The sequence below is a fragment of the Sorex fumeus genome, unplaced genomic scaffold (genome assembly GCF_029834395.1).
Source record: "Sorex fumeus unplaced genomic scaffold, SorFum_2.1 ptg000041l, whole genome shotgun sequence".
Lineage (NCBI taxonomy): Eukaryota > Metazoa > Chordata > Mammalia > Eulipotyphla > Soricidae > Sorex > Sorex fumeus.
In genome coordinates, this window is record NW_026606098.1 from 6,773,465 (window position 1) to 6,794,402 (window position 20,938).

At 50.4% G+C, this 20,938-nt stretch overlaps 1 protein-coding gene across 1 annotated transcript; it reads right to left on the bottom strand.

Moving 5' to 3' along the window:
* Positions 1-1,895: 1,895 nt before the first annotated feature.
* On the bottom strand, positions 1,896-16,015 carry SLC1A6 (solute carrier family 1 member 6). The gene is made up of 10 exons (XM_056119425.1): positions 15,850-16,015; positions 12,842-13,061; positions 12,027-12,164; positions 10,602-10,806; positions 9,969-10,011; positions 9,046-9,389; positions 6,624-6,857; positions 5,727-5,921; positions 3,248-3,382; positions 1,896-2,343 (listed from the first exon to the last, which is right to left on the bottom strand). The coding sequence occupies exons 2-10, from the start codon at positions 13,044-13,046 to the stop codon at positions 2,148-2,150; spliced, it is 1,695 nt and encodes a 564-aa protein (XP_055975400.1). The 5' UTR covers positions 13,047-13,061; positions 15,850-16,015; the 3' UTR covers positions 1,896-2,147.
* Between the last annotated feature and the right edge of the window lie 4,923 nt (positions 16,016-20,938).

Sequence of the window (20,938 nt, forward strand, 5' to 3'; positions counted from 1 at the left end):
GATATTTGCAGGACTGAGACCTAAACCTGAAAGCTTTGTAACCTTTCCCATGGTGATTCAATAAATAAATAAATAAATTATAAAAATAAAATAAAATAAAAATAGCTATAGCTTTCCCTATGTATTCTATGCTGTGAAATATGACTTTAGGATTAATATAAAAATTCTTAAAGTCAGCTATCAAATTTTTCATAGTTAAAAAGTTGTAATCTCATCCCAGTGGCATAACTGTCAGCTGTAATGTTTATAATGTCTAGCCACAGTATTCCTACAATACCAATTAAATACAAAGAATTCGGTAAAAAAAAAAAAATAATAATGTACCATCAGGGCTACATGTATTTTAAGAACTTCTATAATTGTATATATGCTTTTGATGTATTTTCCTCTGGAGATTATCGAGTGTCTCACCAGTGAAAGATTGTAATCCATTGGCATTTTGAGTAATAAACACGATTGAAATTGTTTCACAAACTATGTAAAGCAGTATTAAAATTTGAGCAAACAATGTTCTATATCTACTTGAATAAAATTATTTCCTTTTTGCCAGTGGGGAAAAAAAAAAAGTTCAAGAAGTTGAGACATTGTGCCAGACTAACTCTATATACAAGTATACAGAGTAAGCATCAACATGGTCTTGATTTTAAACAAGTTTAATAATATTTGCAATCTTGAATTTGAACTGCTTTTGAATCTGTATTACTCTGATTAAATGTGTGGCTAAATAATGTTTTGTAATAACAGTAACAACAAAGTCTCCAATGGAGACGTTACTGGGCCCGCTCGAGCAAACATAAGGAAGTCCTGTGAAAATTTACAAGGTTAAAATATTTGGACTGCTGCAGACTAAGGAAAGATATGTACCAGTCCCCACACCACAAATTTGCCACAGCAATTCTCCAAGCCCCTTTGAGAATTCAGTGAAAAATTCAGGAATCCACACCTGGGAGTAGGAGGTGAGGAGATGGAGTGGGAGCACCTCTTTATCAACTGACACTGACTTGACAACACTCCTGCCTCCAAATGCTGATTCCTAAATAGAGTTTCACCTTTTCTAAATAGAAAACGTACCTAATTTTCACAAGGATTTGCCCCTTGAGAACTTAAGCTAGAACTAGGATAAATAGTAAGTAGATTGGGGTCTTTTTTTGGCTTTTTGGGTCACACCCAGCAATGCCCAGGAGTTACTCCTGGCTCTACATTCAGGAATCACTCCTGGTGGTGCTCAGGGGACCCTAAGGGATGCCAGGGAGCAAACCCAGATTGGCCAAGTGCAAGGCAAGTGACCAACTCTTAACACAAATCTGGACAGTGCCATAGAACGTAATACTGATGCAACAAGACATAAAGATAAATGGCTGCTATAAGACGCTCTTTTGGGCTGAAATTATGTTCACAGAAGAGACAAAATATTAAAATGAATAAGAGGGACCAGAGAGAGTCCAGCAGATGGGGCGCTAGCCTTGCTCATAGCCGACCCAGGTTTGATCCCCAGCATGTGCTCAGGGCCTTAATGTGTGGCTGCAGTAGCCCTACCAGGGCGACACTCCAATACACTGAACCCAGCGGTCAGCAGGCTGATGGTTAGTGGACAGGAATGAAAACTCTGCAAAACTCTGAGAAAGCTGGTAGATGTAAAGTGTCTCCTACAACACATGGGAACTACGCTGGACAGTGAATGGTGGCGGCTCTGGTACTCCTCTGGGCACTCATCATCTGCCCAGTACCACTGCCTCTGTCAGTGTCCTAGTAACCCATTTAAAGGGACATTCATTGACCTGTGAGGTGTGAAAGGAGGGGAACCAGAGTCTGCTCTCAGGGAAGCCCACATGTTATTGTCTTATTCAAGAAACACATCTTCCCTGGGCTTTCTTCAGTTCCTGAAGAAAAAAAGGAACCCAAGGCACCCAACCACCCCATGTGGGCCCTTAAGGGCCCCCACCATCAGAGAAGCCCCCCTCCCCTGCCCACCTGGCTGCTTCCCACAGGGTTCCCAGTACATACACAGAGAAACGGAGAGTCACACGTGCTCATTCCTGTGCCTTTATCTCTGTTGCCACCAAACATGAGGATGATATGTGTGTGCTCATGGTCAGGAGGATGTTGGGTCTCCCTCCAGCCTCCTTTCTGGGTGGCAGAGCCAGGCCTCACAGGGCACTCTCGCCACCTCCCCGTCCCCTGGACGTCCCCTTCTCTTGGGCCATGAGGGACTTGTAGGGCTTCCCCAGGCTGGGAAGAGTCAGCTCAGCTTCCTGCAGATCCAGCTCCCTCTGGGACAAGTGCTCGATGACAGCTGCTCCGATGGAGTCCCCCAGAACGTTGGTCATTGTGCGCAGGCGGTCACTGGGTGGGACAGGAGATGCTGAGAATCCCCAAGAGTTTGAGAGGGAAGGAATTCTCTGAGGTCCCACGTTCTGGTCCAACATCTGAGCATTTACTCCCAGGCATCACCAAAATCATTCTCCTCAAAAAACAAACCCAGGATGGAACCTCTCCCAGTTTCCTGGAACTCAGCAATGCAATTTTGGTTTTTACCACCTGGCTGTACTCAGGGTTTGCTCCTGGCTATGTGCTCAGAAATTACTCCAGATGACACTCAGGGGATCCTGTGCCCTGATGGAGATCAAAGCCAGGTTAGCTGCATGCAAGGCAGGCCCCTACACACTGGACTATCCTTCACGGCCCAGTGCAATAATTTCTAAGATGTGATCATCTGGGCTGGACAGATAGTACAGCAGGTAGCGTACTTCCCTTATGCATAGCTGACCTAGGTTCAATCCCCAGAACCCTATTTGGTAACCCAAACACACAAGGAATGATCCATGAGTGCAGAGCCAGGAGTAAACCCTGAGCACAGCAGATAGTGGCGCACACACACACACACACACACACACACACACACACACACACACACGCATGCACATACACACAGGATGTAGCCATCTGATCCATAACATGAGGAACTGGGAGCTAGAGGAGGATGAGGAGTTACTGCATAACTAGAGAATCAAGAACAGCTGAGGGACCATGGGATGGTCTAAAACTAGGTGATGCCACTGCTCAGTTTTAAAGCCAAAATAGACTGGGCCAAGATAGGTGTGTGTTGTGGCTGTTTGGACACTTCTACACAGGTAGGCAAGAGAGGACTTTTCTGGGAGATGATCAAACGAACGAAACGGTATGGGCTGGTAATGTGGAGGAGGGCGGAGGGGGACGGTGGGGCGGGACTAGCATGGAGAACACTCACAGGAACCAGTCCACGGCGATGATGAGCGTGATGTCTTCTGTGGGGAGGCCGACGGATGTAAGCACAATGACCATGGTGACCAGCCCAGCCTGGGGGATGCCTGCGGCCCCGACACTGGCTGCTGTTGCCGTGATACTGTGGACAGAAGGAAAAAAGGAAGTCGGGGGGAGGAAAGGAAAGAAGATGGTAAGGAGTTCTTAACTCACAAGCTTTAATGAAAACAAATCAAGTGAATTCCCACAGGTACCAATGCAGTCAGTCCCCCAATATCCACTGGGATGGGATCAGAAGTCCATCCGCTGGTGGCGGCATGTGTATCCAGATAACTTGCATGGCAGGTGGTCATGTGGTCATCTCTGGGGGCTGGAAAGGGAAGCAGCAGAGAGCCAGGAAATGCAAGTCCCTCTCTGCACATCACACTAAAAAGAGGGGGGTCGTTGCAGATCTGTCTGCTGACAGGAAGGGAATAATGCCCACAGAAACCCTGGCTTCCCAGCCTCAGTCCGTGAATAGTTGCACATTGCGGCTGCCACAGGTTCTAGACTCCTCACACACAAGATGGTGTGGCCCCATCAATGGTTCGGGACCTGAGACCCCACCCCCACCCCACCCCTGCCACATCTCACCCTGTGCACTTGGATGTGCCTGATTTATGGCAGTGATCTGTTGGACAGTCACCCTAAGTGTTTAGGCTTCATCATTAAATTGCCCCTTTTCCTCCTCCCAGAGAAGCTTACAGTGCTTTTGTGAGCATCCCTAGTCCCGAGTTTATCTTTAACCTTTTCTTTGTGTTTTACCTCTCATTGTCACGGTTCCCCCAAGTCAGTCTTGGTTACTTATAAGCCAAAACTTTCTGGTAATTTTGGATTTTGTATTTATAGTGAATTACTTGCTTTTCTATTACCCCTATAGCCTTTTCATATTTTACTATAGAAATGTTCTTTGCTTAAACACAGAAATACCATTAATGCTAATATTTGAGAGTTGACTGACTCTGAAATATGTCTAATCCTGGGCATTTGTCATAATTACTCTACTCAGGTTTCAGTTGCTGTAGTCACTAATACCCCAAAAAGGAGGTCGTGCTGTGGGATTGGGATGGACCCGGGGCAAGTGGAGAAGCTACCCCAGCAACGAAATGGGACATTTTAGAAAGCATAAATGCATGGTCTTGATGCAAGACAAGAGACAAGACCCCCATGGGGAAGGACAAGCTGAAATGGCCTGAGGACTTAGCTTGGGATTTACAGTAAAAGCCTTGCTTGCTATCAGAGAACTAAGAGCCCAGAGAACTAAGTTTGGAATCTTTATCTCTTACTGTGTTTATCCAAACACTGCAAGTATTGGTAAGAAGTTGACTTAATTCAGAGCTGGAGTGATAGTACAGCGGGTAGGGCATTTGCCTTGCATGCTGCCAACCTGGATTCAATTCCCAGCATCCCATATGGTCCCCTGAGCACCGCAAGAAGTAATTCCTGCGTGCAGAGCCAGGAGTAACCCCTGTGCATTGCCAGGTGTGACCGAAAAAGCAAAAAAAAAAAAAAAGTTGACTTGATTGTTTGATTAACTGTTTGACTTAATTGTTTGATATGTATGATTAGAAGGAAAGGGAAAGCAATATAGATATCCCTGGGAGACAGAGCATCTCCTTGAGTTGATCTCCCCCAGAGAACTGCCTCTGCTGGAATGTTTCACCTCTATAAATCACCCAGAAGTGCAGTCCGACAACTCTGACCCCACCAGATATTCTATAAGGGTGCTAGCTGATCTCACTAAATGGGCCATTTTCACCATCAGGCTGTGGTCCCCATCTCTCTGTCTCTCTGCTGGGGAGGCCTGGGGAGGATTGGAGGTGGCTCTCAGCCACCGAACGGACATGTCTTCACAGCACCCACATATTTTGTGAACTCATAGTGATCTTTGAATCACTAACTGGACAATTCACAGAAACTTCAAATCATGGGTTCTTTTAACTCCTATTAAATGACTTTGATTACATGTTAGACACCTAACAAACTTTCTCAGAGATGAAGATGAGGGGTGAAACAGACTTAGTTGCTGGGGGGTGAGGAGGCAGCATTAAGGAAGAAAACAGATACCAAGGTAAGTGGGTTATAGGGAATCATCCACCTGCCAAAGTACAGACCAACGATTCTACACATGGTACTCACTGGACACACACTTACAAGGGGGACCCTGGGGAAAAGGAAACTTTTCTGGACACACTAGACATATTTTGAAACACAGTGGTCAGGAGGGCTGACCACAGTAGCAAGAGAGATCTGCTGGCACGGATGCCAGCTTCTGACAGCCTCTGCTGTGTTGTGACCCACACCACACCCTACTCTGGGGTGATGGGGCTCCTTCCCCAAGCCCTCTATAACCAGGACTCCCTCAACCTCAACCTGCCGTTACCCCCTCCAGTAGCTGCACTGGTGACTTCCAGCTCCACCTGCGATGCCATCCAGAACCCTCTCACCTGATGGTCGTGATCTGGCCCAAGTTCAGCTCATAGTTGTTGACTTGGGCGATGAAGATGGCAGCCAGGGCCTCGTAGAGGGCGGTGCCGTCCATGTTGACCGTGGCCCCCACCGGCAGCACGAACCTGGTGATGCGGCGGTCCACGCCCAGGCCCTCTTCCAGGCAGCGGAAGGTAATGGGCAGAGTTGCTGAGCTGTGGGAAAAAGGGCCAGGGGGCTGAGCACAGGAGAGTGGGTGTGTGGCCGGAGCAGTAGGGTGGGGGGAGGCGGAACAGAGTCAGCACCTGGAGCAGAGCACATGCCTCATTCCCCCAGCTGAGAGCTAGATTGGGAGGAGACCAGGCTCACACACAGTGGGGTCTACAGTCTAAGGAGCACTCGACCCCCTAAGCCAATTGCCATGGGATACTAGTGTGCTCTACTAACACTGGCCAGGTCAGTGTTCTGCTCCCCACCCCTCTGACTAAAAGGGACTCAGAGATCCCCATCAGCTTGTCCGTCTCTCCCCAGACTCCCCAGGGAGGAAAAGTGACTTCACTGATGAGCTGTCCAAGGAGTTCCCGCTAGCCACCAGACCGGGGTCAGCCTGAGTGGAGAACGATTGCCCTTCTGGGCTACATTCCGCTGCCAGTTACTTAACCGCAAAACAGGGAGAGAGGAGAGTGCAGAGGGTCCCAGGAAACCATCCCAAACCGACAGCAGCCCTGAACTAGAACATGGGGGACCAAGAAGAAGGGGTAGGTAAGGAACCCTTCCTGGAGAGTTCCAGTGTGTCTGACTTTGATACTTAACTCAAAAGACCATCTGCAGAACGGGGGAGGTGTGGAAGGAGCTCAGGAGAACCTGAGAGAGACCACACAGAGTGGGGAAGGGGGCCAGCAGAGGCGAGGTTATACCTGGAAGACGTGCCCATGGCAGTGATGAGCGCCTGCAGCATGCCCCCGACGAAAGGGAAGGGGTTCCGATGAGTGACAAGGAAGTAGATAAGGGGCAGGACCCCGCCAGCATGGAGGAGGAGGCCCACGATGACCGTCAAGGTATACATGCCCAGCTGGCCCCCCAGGACAGCCATGTCTTCCATCTCAAGAATCTTCCCTGCGATGAGGAACAGAATGCCCACCGGTGCGTACCTGGGCCAAGACACACACGTGTAAGAGCCCACATGACAAAACAATCTGGCCCCATGACTTGCCACCATCATCACATCAGTACTTCACCCATTCTGCTCTCAGCCCCGGCCAAACCCGTCACTGCCTTCCAGCTCCACAAATGCTATTCTCCAGTGCCCTTCTAGATCACCGACATCCCGACGACCTTCGATCAAATTACCAACTAGTCATTCATTCAGCAGCTGTCTACCTAGTTCATATATGCAGATATGGTACCCTCTCATAGAAATACTTAAGTTAAAATGTGTTAGTTAAAACTACATAGAGCACTGGAGAGATAGTACAGAGGATAGGGCACATTGCCTTGCATGCAGCTGACCCAGGTTCAATCCCCAGCATCAAGTATATTTACAAGAGTCCCACCAGGAATGATTCCTAAGCACAGAGCCAAGTGTAAGAAAGCTCTGAGCATCGCTGAGTGTGGCCCCAAAACAAAACAAAACAAAAACTGCACAGAGCAGGAGAATTAAATGTGATGGTGAAGGAAGGAGTATCAGAAGAAATTCTGGGCCTGAAATGAGAAGGAACAGTGTGCAATGTGGAGGGGGCCCCACAAGTGGACATTTCAAGGAGGGTGCAAAGACACTGAGTAAAGGACTGAGAAAGGTTGGGGCTGGAGCAATAGCACAGCGGGTAGGGCGTTTGCCTTGCACGTGGCCAATCCAGGTTCGATTCCCAGCACCCCATATGGTCCCTTGAGCACCGCCAGGAGTAATTCCTGAGTGCATGAGCCAGGAGTAACCCCTGTGCATCACTGGGTTTGACCCAAAAAAAAAAAAAAAGAACTGAGCCAGGAATGCAAGGGCTGGGGGAGAGAAGCCCTGAGGTGAGTCTTCGAGAGCTTCTAACCATTCCCGAGTTCTCTCCAGCTTTGCAAGTTCTCTTCCCTCTGCCTGAGGTGTCTCCCCTCCCTCCTTTACTTTCAAAGTTGTAATTTGCTGCATATGCCTTTGCTGGCTCTCCACATTTCCATGTTACCGACACTTTTTAAATGCCCTTGCCTATATATAGATACTTATGGAGTGAATGCCTGTCTCCTCTGAGACTCTGCAAGTCCCTTGGAGACAGGGAGACAGGGAGTGAATCTAATGCACCTGACACAAGACATCGCGATCATGATCACGACCATCCTGTTGTTCATCGATTGCCTCAAGCAGGCCCCAGTAACGTCTCCTTCGTCCTAGTCCTGAGATTTTTTAAAAAGTGTCATATTCAAGGCTCTTTCAGGGTTAGGAGAATGAGACCCATCATTGACACAAGACATAATGTCCAAAAAAATGAATGGAGGCACTGGACCCTTGGAGCAAGAGTAATAGTACAACGGGGGAGCACTTGCCTGTGGCCTACCCGGACTTGACCCTCAGCACCCCCTATGGTCCCAGCAGGAATTACGACCAGGAGTAATTTCTTTTCTTTTTTTGGGGGGGTCACACTTGGCAATGCACAGGGGTTACTCCTGGCTCTGCACTCAGGAATTACTCCTGACAGTGCTCAGAGGACCATATGGGATGCTGGGAATCGAACCCAGGTTAGCCACGTGCAAGGCAAACGCCCTACCAGCTGTGCTATCACTCCAGCCCAAGGAGTAATTTCTGAGTCCAGAGCTAGAAGTAACCCCTGAGCATCGCTAGGTATGGCCACAAAAAAAAAAAGGCAAAGAGAAATAAATAAATCATCCTCGAGGGGATGAGTAAGAACTTAGGAAAGGGCACATAAAAAGTGTCAGCAAAGTTAGCAAAGCAGACATAAATAGTGAATGAATACAGAGAATAAACATTTGGCTTCATGAATGAATACATGGATAGATGCAAAACGGATGGAAAGTTTCTAAATGAACTTAGGACTGCCAGATGGAGGAATGAGTGAGTCCATCATAGAAGAATGAGCATATGCAAATACACTAAGGGAGCAGACAGTTCCGACGATCTAGAGGAGAAAGGGTAAACTGGGATGGTAAATAGTGCATATGCTCTAGTGTGTCTGAATGAGCAAAGGAAGCACAGACAGGTAGGAGTGACTGAGTGTGTGACCGAGTGAGAGATGAGTGAGTGAGGGAGTGAATGCAGACACAAGGATCTGAGTGAATGAGCCATCAGCACCCTCCTGCCTGGGAGCTGCCAATGCCACCCTGGCATGAATCCTCACTCACCAGATAATGATGCCAACCAGCCTCATGATGGCCTCATTGAGGCTGTCAAAGAAGTCCCGCAGGACCCGACCTTTGTGCTTCATGCCACCGATGACCAGCCCAAAGGCCACAGAAAAGACCACAAGGCCCAGGGCATTGATGCCATTGGCAGAGCCTGGCACGGGGACAGTCTCCTCAAAGCTCAGCACCTCCTGCAGGCTGCCCAAGGCACGTGTGACATTTTCCAGAAGGCTTGTTCCATTCTCCATGGAGGATGGGGAAGGCATAGAGGCCCCCAGGTCTGACCCATTATCTGTCCGCACCACAGTCCTGGTGACCAGCCTTGTGCTGTACTGTGTCTTGAACTGAAAGAGATTGAACCAGACTAGACTGACACATCTGAATCACTGGGAAAATTTGACAATGAATGTCAATTCCTGCTGAATACACCCTGCAGAGTCTCCTTTAGCATATTTAAACTCTACTGAATGTGTGACTGTGTGATTCCAGCAAAGCACTGGAGCGTCTGTGAATGAAGCATCTGTGAATGAAGCATCTGAGAGCAGCCCACACATATAATAGTGAGACAAGTCTACATTTTTCATGACTTTCAAAGGTGTTCTTGCCTAAAATATGCTGGGCCTGTCTCCCACCACTGTAGGAACCCTGGGATCCTCCCTTAGTGTCCCCAGACAGCACCTCCCAGCGGCCTTCTCTACGGCCCTCTCTTGATCAACCCACCAATGCGAAGGACATTCATTCTTGGACTCTGCCAGAAGGACCTTGCCAGGGCTGTATGGACCTCCTCAACCCTCCTCAGGCCTCCCCCCTGCCACCCGCCCGTCCCTCTTGCCTCTACCCTCCCACCCACCCCTCATGCCTCCACCATTCCAGCCTCCGACCCACCAATCTTGCTGGATGAACCCGCATACTTCCCCCCTGACCTGTTTGAAGCAGGCCTCCACAAGATTGGGCGGAAACATATTTCTGCAGAAAATGACCAGAGGAAAGAAAGGAGTTAGAACTCAGAAAGGGGTCTACAGTGCCAGTAGTAATAAGGGGCCTGACACTGTAGTCATGATGAGACTAGCGAATGAAGTACATGCACTCCCCTGCTGAACCAACAGGGATCCCAAAGAGACGAGCCTACGGTATGAGCCCCAACTCACGGTTGGGTCATCCAGGAACCTGGATATTGATATGTGTGCACAAAAACCCACTCAATAACATCCTGCCAAGCATCCTCCACTTCTCTTACACCCCACATGTGCCACTGATCCATCAAAAATACACGGACACCACCTCAAATCCTCCAACCCCAGGACTGGGTGTCATCATTTCCAAGCAGGTGTCCTTGTCCCCTTATCTCTCCTGGAATGTGAGTGGTCGTGTGTGAAGCATTAACCAACATCACCTGGGGGCAGCAAGATAGGTGAGTGGGTAAGGCACATGCCTCACAGACAGCTGACTGGTCCCCTGGTCCCTGCCTGCACAGAGCCAGGAGGAAGTCCTGAGCACCACTGGGTGTGACCAAGAAGAAAATGAAAGAGAAAAGGTAAGAAAAGGAAAGACGTCACCTCACAAGGTCCATGAAGGCGTCAGCTGTGGGGATGGTCTCAATACGGCCCTCGCGGTGCAGCCCCTCCTTGGAGCCCTTCCCGGGATGGATGATGGTGACCATAAGGATGCCAATGAAGACCGCGATGACTGTAGTCACCATGTAGTAGACCGCTGCCCGCATACCCATCCTCCCTGTCGCCTTGTTATCCAAGGACGCCATACCTGGAGAACAGTGTTGTCCCAGCACCAGCTCCAGCACCACCCCACCCCCCTCCCCACCCATCCAACAGCCACCTACCACACACCCGTACCCTATGCGCTGCCTGTCCTGCATCTCTCCATACCTAAGCCCACTGTTCTTCAGCCAGACCATGTATTTCCCACAGGTGCTGTGGAACCCATCCTTTGTCCCAACAGCCACCTTGTAGCCTTGCCTTCACCCCAAGCCACTCCCATCCTCCATTTATCCCTATTTGGCGCCATAACTTCACTCTTTCTTCCCACTCACCAGTCTGTTATCCACCCCCAGACCACACCTCCTTCTAAACATCTCTGTACGCTATACATAGTGGAGACTTTGGGTGCCTGTAAACGCCAAATGCCATTTGCCAGGTTGTGCACCTGTCTGTCCTCCTGCTGCTTATAACCCCTGCTGCCTCCTTTTCATGAAGAGTTGCCCAGGGGGGAGACCTATATCTAAGGACAGCCTAGGAAAGGGCTCAAAAAAAAAATAACTTCCCCACTCAGGTACGGCAAGGCTGGGAAATCAATTCTGTCACTCGGTACTGCGGTAGAGTACTGTCACTGTCACTGTCACTGTCCTCCCGTTGCTCATCGATTTGCTCGAGTGGGCCCAGTAACGTCTCTATTGTGACACTTGTTACTGTGTTTGGCATATCAAAAATGTCACGGTTAGCTTGCCAGGTTTTGCCGTGTGAACGAAATACTCTCGGTAGTTTGCCAGGCTCTCCAAGAGGAGCAGAGAAATCGAACCTGGGTGGGCCGGGTCGGCTGAATGCAAGGCAAACACCCAATCTGCTGTGCTATTGCTCCAGCCCACGGTAGAATGCTAGTTTTTATTTTTTTTGCAAAAAAAAAATTTTTTTTTTGCACCCTGTCATGTGCTCACGGGTTTCTCTTGAGAGCCATCTCTTCACAAACTGCTTTTGTAGTGAACCCCATCTCAGGTGCTGCTTCTAAAACGTACAAGGCCAAATGTGGACCACAGCCTGCTTCCATAAAGGAGGTTGGAGGGAAAAACACATTGGTCTGCCTACTGCAGAGTACTACAACTGCTCATGAAGTCACACTGAAAACAAGTAGCCAGAGACCACGTGACCAATACCTGAACCAAGACCTGAACCATCTCTGGAAGGTGAACTACAGCTGGACAGTGGGCTGAAGGATAGCTCTCTTCTGGCAAATATGACCAAGGTTCTCACCTGTGACCAAGCTGGACACAATCAGAGGCAGCACCAGCATCTGCAGCATCCTCATGAGAAGCTCTCCAGGGAAGGAGAAATACTTGATCTGGCGGTAAGTGAGCTGACAAGGGCGCAGCGCGAAGGCCAAGCTGACCCCTGGGACAAAAAGAGGTGTCAGCAGAGTGGCATTTGGATCAGGGTCACCCACCCCAAAAAGAGGCATGTGTGTGAGAGAGACAGACAGACAGACAGAGGCAGAGAGGACCATGCTATGACTCTGCGCTATATTGTCAAAGTAGGAGTGTGCTCCATGCTGACCTGTAAGATTCTGTACAGATACTTACACATATCTATGTACCCATAGGTAAAGCAGTCATGCACATCCCTCTGGGCACACAGACTCGTCCCTCAGCACATGGTTGCATGCACAGGAGATGCGCATGTGTGCAGGAGGCGTGACTTGCATGTGTATGTCACTATTTTCAAACAAGATGGTGTATGATTGTGAACTTCAGAGCGTGCAGATGTTGAGTGTAAGAGAGACAGACACACGTGAAGGTGCATTCCAGAGTACAAATGAGAGCAGGTCCGTGAGTCTCCATGAACACTATGAGTTTAATGTGTACATTAAAGGTGTGTTCCGAGGCAGAAACTGCAAAGCAGATAAGCAGGTGTGGTCTATACGTGCAGACACGTGTGCAGGCAAAAAAGTTTGCAGGAGTATGCAACCACTGCGTCCATACGTGGGGAGGGGAATGGGGGGGGGGGGGTAAGCCCTGTCTCCACAAGCTGGATGCTGGCAGTTCGGTGGCTTAGGCGCCCCCACCACTCACCAATGACCACAGCGCTGACGGTCAGCAGGATGAAGGCGTTCCGGCGCAGGAAGCGCTGCACGTGCTGCCGCGTCATGGTCTGCAGGCGCAGGCGCGTGCGCAGCGCCCTCTGCTGGAGCCGGTCCTGCAGCCCTGGTAGGCAGCCCGCCGTGCCCAGCCGCTGGCCGCTTTCCCGCAGGAACAGGCTGTTGCCGTGGCTGCTCATGGTCTATCTGCAGGGCTGTGAGGGGCAGGACAGGGTGCAGATGTGGGTGGGGAGATGGGGTAAGGAAGGTATTGGACACACAGAACCCCAACTGTCTCCAGCCAATCAGATTGGCGCCTCACACCTCCTTCAAGTTGGAAGTCCCAAACACATAAAGAGACACACACATGGATTTGTCCAAGCTTTAGCGTGGCGGGGGTGACATGAGTGAGGGTACCCCTGGCCATTCAGTCAACAGGAGACCACTCCCCACCCTGGTTCCCAAAGTGTGAGTTTTTGCTGATGCTGACAAAGTTATTAAGAGGTAACTAATGTTAATTAATTAAATTAGTGTGCATTAAGTTCCTAACCACATCAAAATTCAATGGGAACATGAAGAACATGGGATCTTTTTCATAGCTGATAAGGAAGCACCCTTAAAATATAAAGTCGTGGCAGTGACTGGAGCAAAAGCACAGCAGGGAGGGTGTTTGCCTTGCATGCAGCTGACCCAGGTTTGATCCCCGGCATCCTATACGGTCTCCCAAACACCATCACGAGTGAGCCCTGAGTGCAGAGCCAGGAGTAACCCCTGAGCATCATTAGCCATGACCCAAATACAAAACGAAAACAAAATAAAATAAAGTCAGGATAGTTTTCTACTCTATTCTTGCCTAAGTTGCCCTCTACATCTAGAAGCTATTGTATTCTACTCCTTCCTAGGTGCATCTTACTCACTTTTTTTTTTGCTTTTTGGGTCACACCCAGCATTGCACAGGGGTTATTCCTGGCTCATGTACTCAGGAAACACTCCTGGCGGTGCTCGGGGGGACTATATGGGATGCTGGGAATCGAACCGGGGTTGGCCGCATGCAAGGCAAACGCCAAACGTGCTATTGCTCCAGCCCCTCTAAGTGCATTTTTGCTTCCCGTTAATATTCCAAAACCTTTGTTGTTTGTCCCAGGGGACTGATGACACTGGAGATTTTTTTTTTTTAGGGGACAATCTCCCACACTCAACAGCCAACAGCTGACGAGGGCGAGAAGGATCTACGGGAAATACTCAGGTCATCCAAGGACATTGTGGCGGTTCCAGGGTCACTAAGGCAGAAAAGGGTCAGGATTGCCTGAGCTGCTGCATGGCCTCTGGGAAGTGACAGGCCTGAGACGTGCTGTCGACCTGCGTGGAGCAGCCCAGCTGACAGAATGACACCAACACCAGCAAAGGGTTCCCATGCGGGTGCCAGCCACGTGCACCGCGGCCCTCTGGAGAAGACACTTGGCAGTCTGGCTCCCAGGGCAGCTTACACAGGTGCCGCCCTGGGCTGATGCCACCTGGGGCTCGAAGACAAAAGCAGCAGCGACCCAGAAAATCAGTGCCAGCAAGTACAGCTGCACTACCTGGGTGAGCAAGGCAGGGAGGTCCTGAGTGAGCCCATCAGGGGTCCCCAGGAAAGAACTGAGACATCTGTCCAGGGAGCTCCTTAAGGGAAACATGTCAAAATCAAACTGAGTCCAAACATCTGCCTGCCGTGTGCTTCCCACACTGCACTGTCGCCCCAGAACACACCCCAGAATTTTCTAATCGATATGTCTGAGATGGAAGGCGAAGACACCTGATGTCTTGGAATGCTGATGATAGTTTCATCCACATTAAATAAAGTGCATCTTACTCTAAGAACCCAGGCTGGGGAGGTTGCTCAACGCGCTGCGTGCAAGCTCTGCATGCAAGACCCGATTCGATCTCCTGCATCGCATGCTCCCCTGAGCACTGCCAGGAGTGACTAAAAGTGGCCAGAGAGATTTTTTTAAATAAATTTTTCAATGTGAATGTGGCTGTCCTCCCAGCTAAAGCCTTCCCCTGTTGGGGCAGAAGCTGATGGCCTATTCAGGGGCCTGGCCTCGCTAAATGACCCTCTCTGGTCTTCCTTGCAGGGGATTCACCCACCAACCTCCAGAATCAGTTGAGATTGGCAAGAGGAGGACAGGAAGGGCCACCCTATCTGGCTGCACAATGACCCCCACGTGGCCAGCCTGAGGAGGGAGTGGGGAGGGAGCTGCACCGTTGAATGGGCAGTCTCTTGATGTCGTGTGCAACAGGCACCTACACACAGCACAACCACGACCACACCAAACACACCACATACACACAACCCTGCACATGCCCCAGCCAGGCTGCACCGGTCACACCATCCTTAGACTGTGTATGCACACCGCAGACATGCGTGGATACGTCCCAGTGCCAGAGTACACAGGCACTCACAAGGACACACTGGCACTCACCCACATAAAACACGAGCATACATATCCAGGTGTGCATAGGTGTATGCGGACAGAAACGCGAGGACCTGCACAGACATGCGGACCTGCACAGCCACGCATGCATGCGTGTGCAGTCAAACATCCACACATATCCAGGTGCATACATCAACACACACGGATGCAGTCACACAACACAAGCATTTGCCACTCATGGGCACCGCAGACACAGAACGCCACACAGCAGGAAGGCACACAGACACACCTGGGAAGGAAGGCACCAAGCTACCTGCGGACTCAGTTCCCAGCGACACCGCCCCCCACCCCCAACGCACCGTGGCTGGTTCTGGGGGTCTGTCGTCTCCGCTCTCGGCTGGCTGATCAAGCCTGCCTGCCGTATTCGGAGGAAAGAGAGCCAGGAAAGGGGAGGGAAGGAGCCCAGGAAAGGGGGCGACGCCGGGAAGAGCCGAGCGGGGAGGGCAGGGCGAGCGGGACGGGTGCGGAGAGGAGAGGACCGGCGGAGGAGCGGGTAGGCTGCGCGCCCCCACCCCGGGGCCCCACTCACCGCGCGCTGCGGAGGCCGAGCCGCCGCCGCCGCCGAGCGCTGGGGTGTCCGCGCGCTCACGTGGGCGCGGGGCGCGGGGCGGCGCCGGGAGCCCTGGGGCCGGGGGCCCGCGGGACCCGCCCCTCCCGCACGCCGGCGACGCTGACCCCCCACTGGAGGGTTGGAGCGCGCACGTTGGGCTCCGGAGGAAGGCAGGTGAGGGGTGGCCTCGCTGGGAATTAACGTCGCCGCCGTCTGGGGGCGCGGCGGGCGGGGCCGCCCCCGCTGGCCGGCGCCCACTTGCTTGCTTGCTTGCCAGCGACATCTGTGGCCTCTGCTGAGCTCAGGGAGCTTCAGTGACTTCCAGCGCCACGCCGCCAGGAGCAGCCTCCAGGACAGAGGAGAAAGCGGTTCCTAAGAGTCCTTGATGGAAATGAGGATGTGTGGGCCAGGCCCAGTGGTGACGCGAAGGGGCCTGGGCTGCTAAATAGAAAACAGCCTCGGGAGAACTGCTCGCTCAGCAGACCTGGAGCTTGCCTCTCTCGCTGCGGACCCGACAGCGGTGACGAATGTCAGAGGCTGCAGGGAGCAGGCGGGACCACAGGGCTGGCGGGTGGCTCTGGAGAGAGATGCATGCCCAGCAAGGGCAAGACCCTAAGCCTGACCCTGGCCTCATGCCCCCTGAGCACCGGTGAATGTTATAAGCCTTAGGGTGTATTGTTGGGACTAGGAGACCCGGATCTGTGGAAATCCATGAGCGTTCCCATTTCCCTGGAGACCACAGTCCTACACTAAGAACCTGTTTCAGTATTGGGGCTGGAGCACTAGCCCAGCTGGTAGGGCGTTTGCCTTGCACGCGATGGACCTGGGTTCGATTCCCAGCATCCCATATGGTCCCCTGAGCACCGCCAGGGGTAATTCCTGAGTGCAGAGCCAGAAGCAACCCCTGTGCATTGCCGGGTGTTACCCAAAAAGAAAAAAAAAAAGAACCTGTGTCATCGGCTATGAACAGCAGGGAGGGCCCCACAGAGCTTTGCTGTAGATAGGTGACTGATCCTTCTGGTGTGAGCGATCAAAACCGAGATCACATTCTCTCTCACGAGACACTGACATACACTCTGTCTTCCCCACGGTTACGTTTGTGGATGATGATTATTCTATTTCTGTGCCAGATTTTGTTTTGTTTGGGGGAGTCACACCCGGAAGTGGTCAGGGCTTACTCCTAGCTCTTTGCTCAGAAATCACTTTCTGGGGCTCAAGGGACCCTGCAGGATGCCAGGGCTCCAACTAGGGTCGGCCACAAGCAAGGCAAGCGCCCTGTCCACTGTACTATTGCTTTTCCCACCCTCTTTTTTTCTCTTTTTGCCCCCCTATTTTTCTTTTTGATTCAGTCCCTCTTGCACCAGATTTACAAATTAAACTTTCAGGGATCCTGGGAATCTTGGAACATATCCTGACTGGGAATTTATCTGGGAGTGAGGGGCACACCTGGTGATACTCAGGGCTTACTCCTGGCTCTGCACTAAGAAATCACTTCTGGATATGCTTGGGATGCCGGGAATCAAACCCAGGTTAGTCCCACATGACGGCAAGTGCCCTAGCCACTGTACTACTGCTCCAGCTCCCCAACTAAGTCACACTGTAGCACTGTCCTCCCGTTGTTCATCGATTTGCTCGAGTGGGCACCAGTAATGTCTTCATTGTGAGACTTGTTACTGTTTTTTGGCGTATCGAATATGCCGCGGGGAGCTTGTCAGGCTCTGCCTGGCGGAAGGGATACTCTCAGTAGCTTGCCAGGCTCTGAGAGTAGTCGGCCGCATGCAAGGCAAACGCCCTACCCGCTATGGTATGGCTCCGGCCCAACTAAGTATTAGTTTTAAATGTTGGTTTGTTCATTTAGCATGTAAACGATAACCTTGTTGCATATTGACACAAATAGCTTACTTTAAAAAAAAATTTCCAAATAATTTCCCAAAACCAAACCTTTTGAGGAGAGAGTGTTTTACACTTTTGAGAATCATCTTGGTATTTGGTTTCAGGAAGAGCACATGGGATTTTCACACAGACATTCCTTTGAATGTGTGGATTCCACACTTTTTTATTTTGTTTATTTATTTATTTTGCTTTTTGGGTCACACCTGGCGATGCTCAGGGGTTACTCCTGGCTTTGCACTCGGGAATCACTCCTGGCAGTGCTCAGGGGACCATATGGATGCTGGGAATCTAACCTGGGTTGGCCACATGCAAGGCAAATGCCCTACTCACTGTGCTATCACTCCAGCCCCTGATTCCACATATTTATTTCTCCACATACTCTGCAATTTTGCAGAGCAGAGTGCTGAAAATTTGAACTGCAGGCCTGAGTTCCTAGCTCAGGTGAAAGTAGGCAGGACTGGCTCAGCTTTCTACATCAGACTGCAGACGAGCACGCTTCCTCACCCCTACGGTGTGGAGACGCTCTGCTGTATCTGTAATGTTTCATCCAGAGGAAGCAGGCAGAAGATGCGCTGCCCTCAGAGTAATCAAATCAACGACGTCAGAAATATGGTGCTTGTGATGAGAAATACACGTGAAAGGGGCTACGGACTGGTTTGTGCTATGAGGTCATTCTGCTAAAGCAGCTGAAGAAAATGGAAGCTCACACAGATGGGTCTTTGGGAGAAGAAGGGGCCTTTCTGGTAATGACAGCAGTTCTTTGAAGAAGAAATCACTCCAGCGCAGTTCCTCATGGCATCTGTGTGGCCAGAAGCTCTGGCCTGGGCTGGCACTAAATCCCACAGAATGCCCCCTCCTCATGTGTGGCTTTGGACTCTAAGCACCAGCTCTCCACATCCACACACAGCCAAACCAACACTCCACTCTTCGTTCTTCAGTAAGAAGACTCCCCCAAGTACCCTTCATTCTTAGAAAATATCAAAAAACGAAGGAATCCATGGGCAAGTGGCCATTCAGTTTGCAATCCTGACACTCACACAGGGTTCTCCCTGGAGACCAAGGCTGTTCCCTCAGGATAATACCTCTTATGGCCTTGCCATCTCATCGTGAGAATGTGCTGTGACAGGCAGACAGTGGACACAGGTAACACTGGACTTTGCAAGCGACAGGGACCAAGGCTGATGGGAGTAGAGAACTGCTCCAGCCGTTTCTGGTCATTCTCAGTAGATGGTGATAGGTGGGTTTGGATTTGCATCTCCCTGTTAAGAAAATCACGATGAACACTTGCTTATGCTCCTTGTAGCCAACTGTGTGCTTCCTTCCAAGCGTCTGTTCAGTTCTTCTTCCCTTTTTTGATGGAATTCTCAGATTTTCTTTATGTGTCCTCAATTTCTTTAACAAAGCATACATAGAGGGCTACTACAATACAGAGTTAGCTGCTAGAATTCCTTAGGGCTTGGAGGGGCTTGAAACAAATGAAGCTGTAAGCAGGGATGGGAATGTTCGGGGGCAGCACTGACATCTAGAGGGATGTCAGTCAAACCTCTTCCCTGAGGAAAGAACCAGACACGCAGGCTACTCAGGCATGGGACCCATGAACACAAACTGTCCAAAATAGGAAACACACACAGCAAGCAGAGGGGATTCCGGAACTAGGGAATATCTGTATGATCATGGAGAAGGGGCTTCTTTGGGGAGGGGGGTAGAATATTCTGGAACCAGAGGTGGAGTTTGTTCATGACATGGTAAGTGTTCTCTGTGCCCCAACTGGTTGACTTTGAATAGTTAACTTTGTATACAGTTTGGGGCTTTTTTTTTAAGTGCCAAATGGGTCTGGAGAGATAGTACTGTGGGTCGGGTTGCCATCAGGAGTGATTCCTGAGTGCAGAGCCAAGAGTAACCCCTGAGAAACACCAGGTACGGCACAAGAACAAACAAAAATGAAGAAGAAAAAAATAGAAAAAGTGTCTCCCTGCCAAAAAAAAAATCAACATTTAAGGTTGTTGTTTAATCGATATTTCAGTGCAACATTCAGAACTTCAGGGCAATGTTTTAAAAACCAAAATGAATGCAAAAAAAAACCAACATACACAACATTTAAAATAAGGACAACAAGTTGAGAATTCTCATTCTCCTTTTGCTTCATCTTTCAAAATGACTCAATTCCACATTCTTAAGGACTCTCTCTTAATTCTGCTCCTTTCTCTTTTGGCATTAATTGGTGGTTTTATATAGTTCACATCAAAATGTTATGTTTGCAGGAGAAAATTCTCCCATATCTGCATAGGGAAAAAGCAACATATTTACTCAAAGAAGAACCCTCAGGAGGCCAGGAGCTGGCCAGTTACGGAAACACTCTTCACAGTGACAGGCCTGGGGTTCCATACCCACACACACACCCTGTAGCACCGTAGCACTGTCCTCCCATTGTTCATAGATTTGCTTGAGCAGGCCCAGTAATGTCTCCATAGAGAGGCTTCTGTTACTGTGTTTGGCATATAGAATACATCACGGGTAGCTTGCCAGGCTTTGCTGTGAGGGCAAGATACTCTCGGTAGCTTGCCAGGCTCTCCGAGAGGTGCGGAGGAATCCAACCCGGCTCGGCCGGGCTGGCTGCATGCAAGGCAAACGCCCTACTGCTGTGCTACCGCTCCAGCCCACACACACACCCCAAAAACAGAAATAAGAAAAACTCCAGGGGTGCTGAGAGATACACTAGCAGGGAGACAGCTAAGTTGGAAACCTGGCAAACCGTACGGTGCCAAGACCTGCCAGAAGTGACCCTTGAGGGCAGCACCAGGAATGAGCCTTGAGCATTGTGGCAATGGCGAAAAGAAAACAAAAAGGATAAGAAATCAAAAAGAAACGGCTCCTTCGCCTTTTCAAAATCACAGCCACAATAGGGGGTTGTCCACTTGCTCCTTTTCTTCTACTGACCACCCTGCCAAGCTTTGCCCATGGCCAACATGCCAACAGCTGAGTGCCCAGTGTCTGACCCCCTGGGCTGAAAAGTACACTTAGGGGACCCTGCTCAGGGTCCCACTCCCACCTGCAGCCTGGGCTCTTTCCCGGCCTCCCCATCAGAGTAGGGCAGGACTTGGCACACAGCAGGGGGACAGGGAGCCCACCACAGCCCATCAGGGCAGCCCTCAGCAGAGCGCCTCAACTGTCCCAA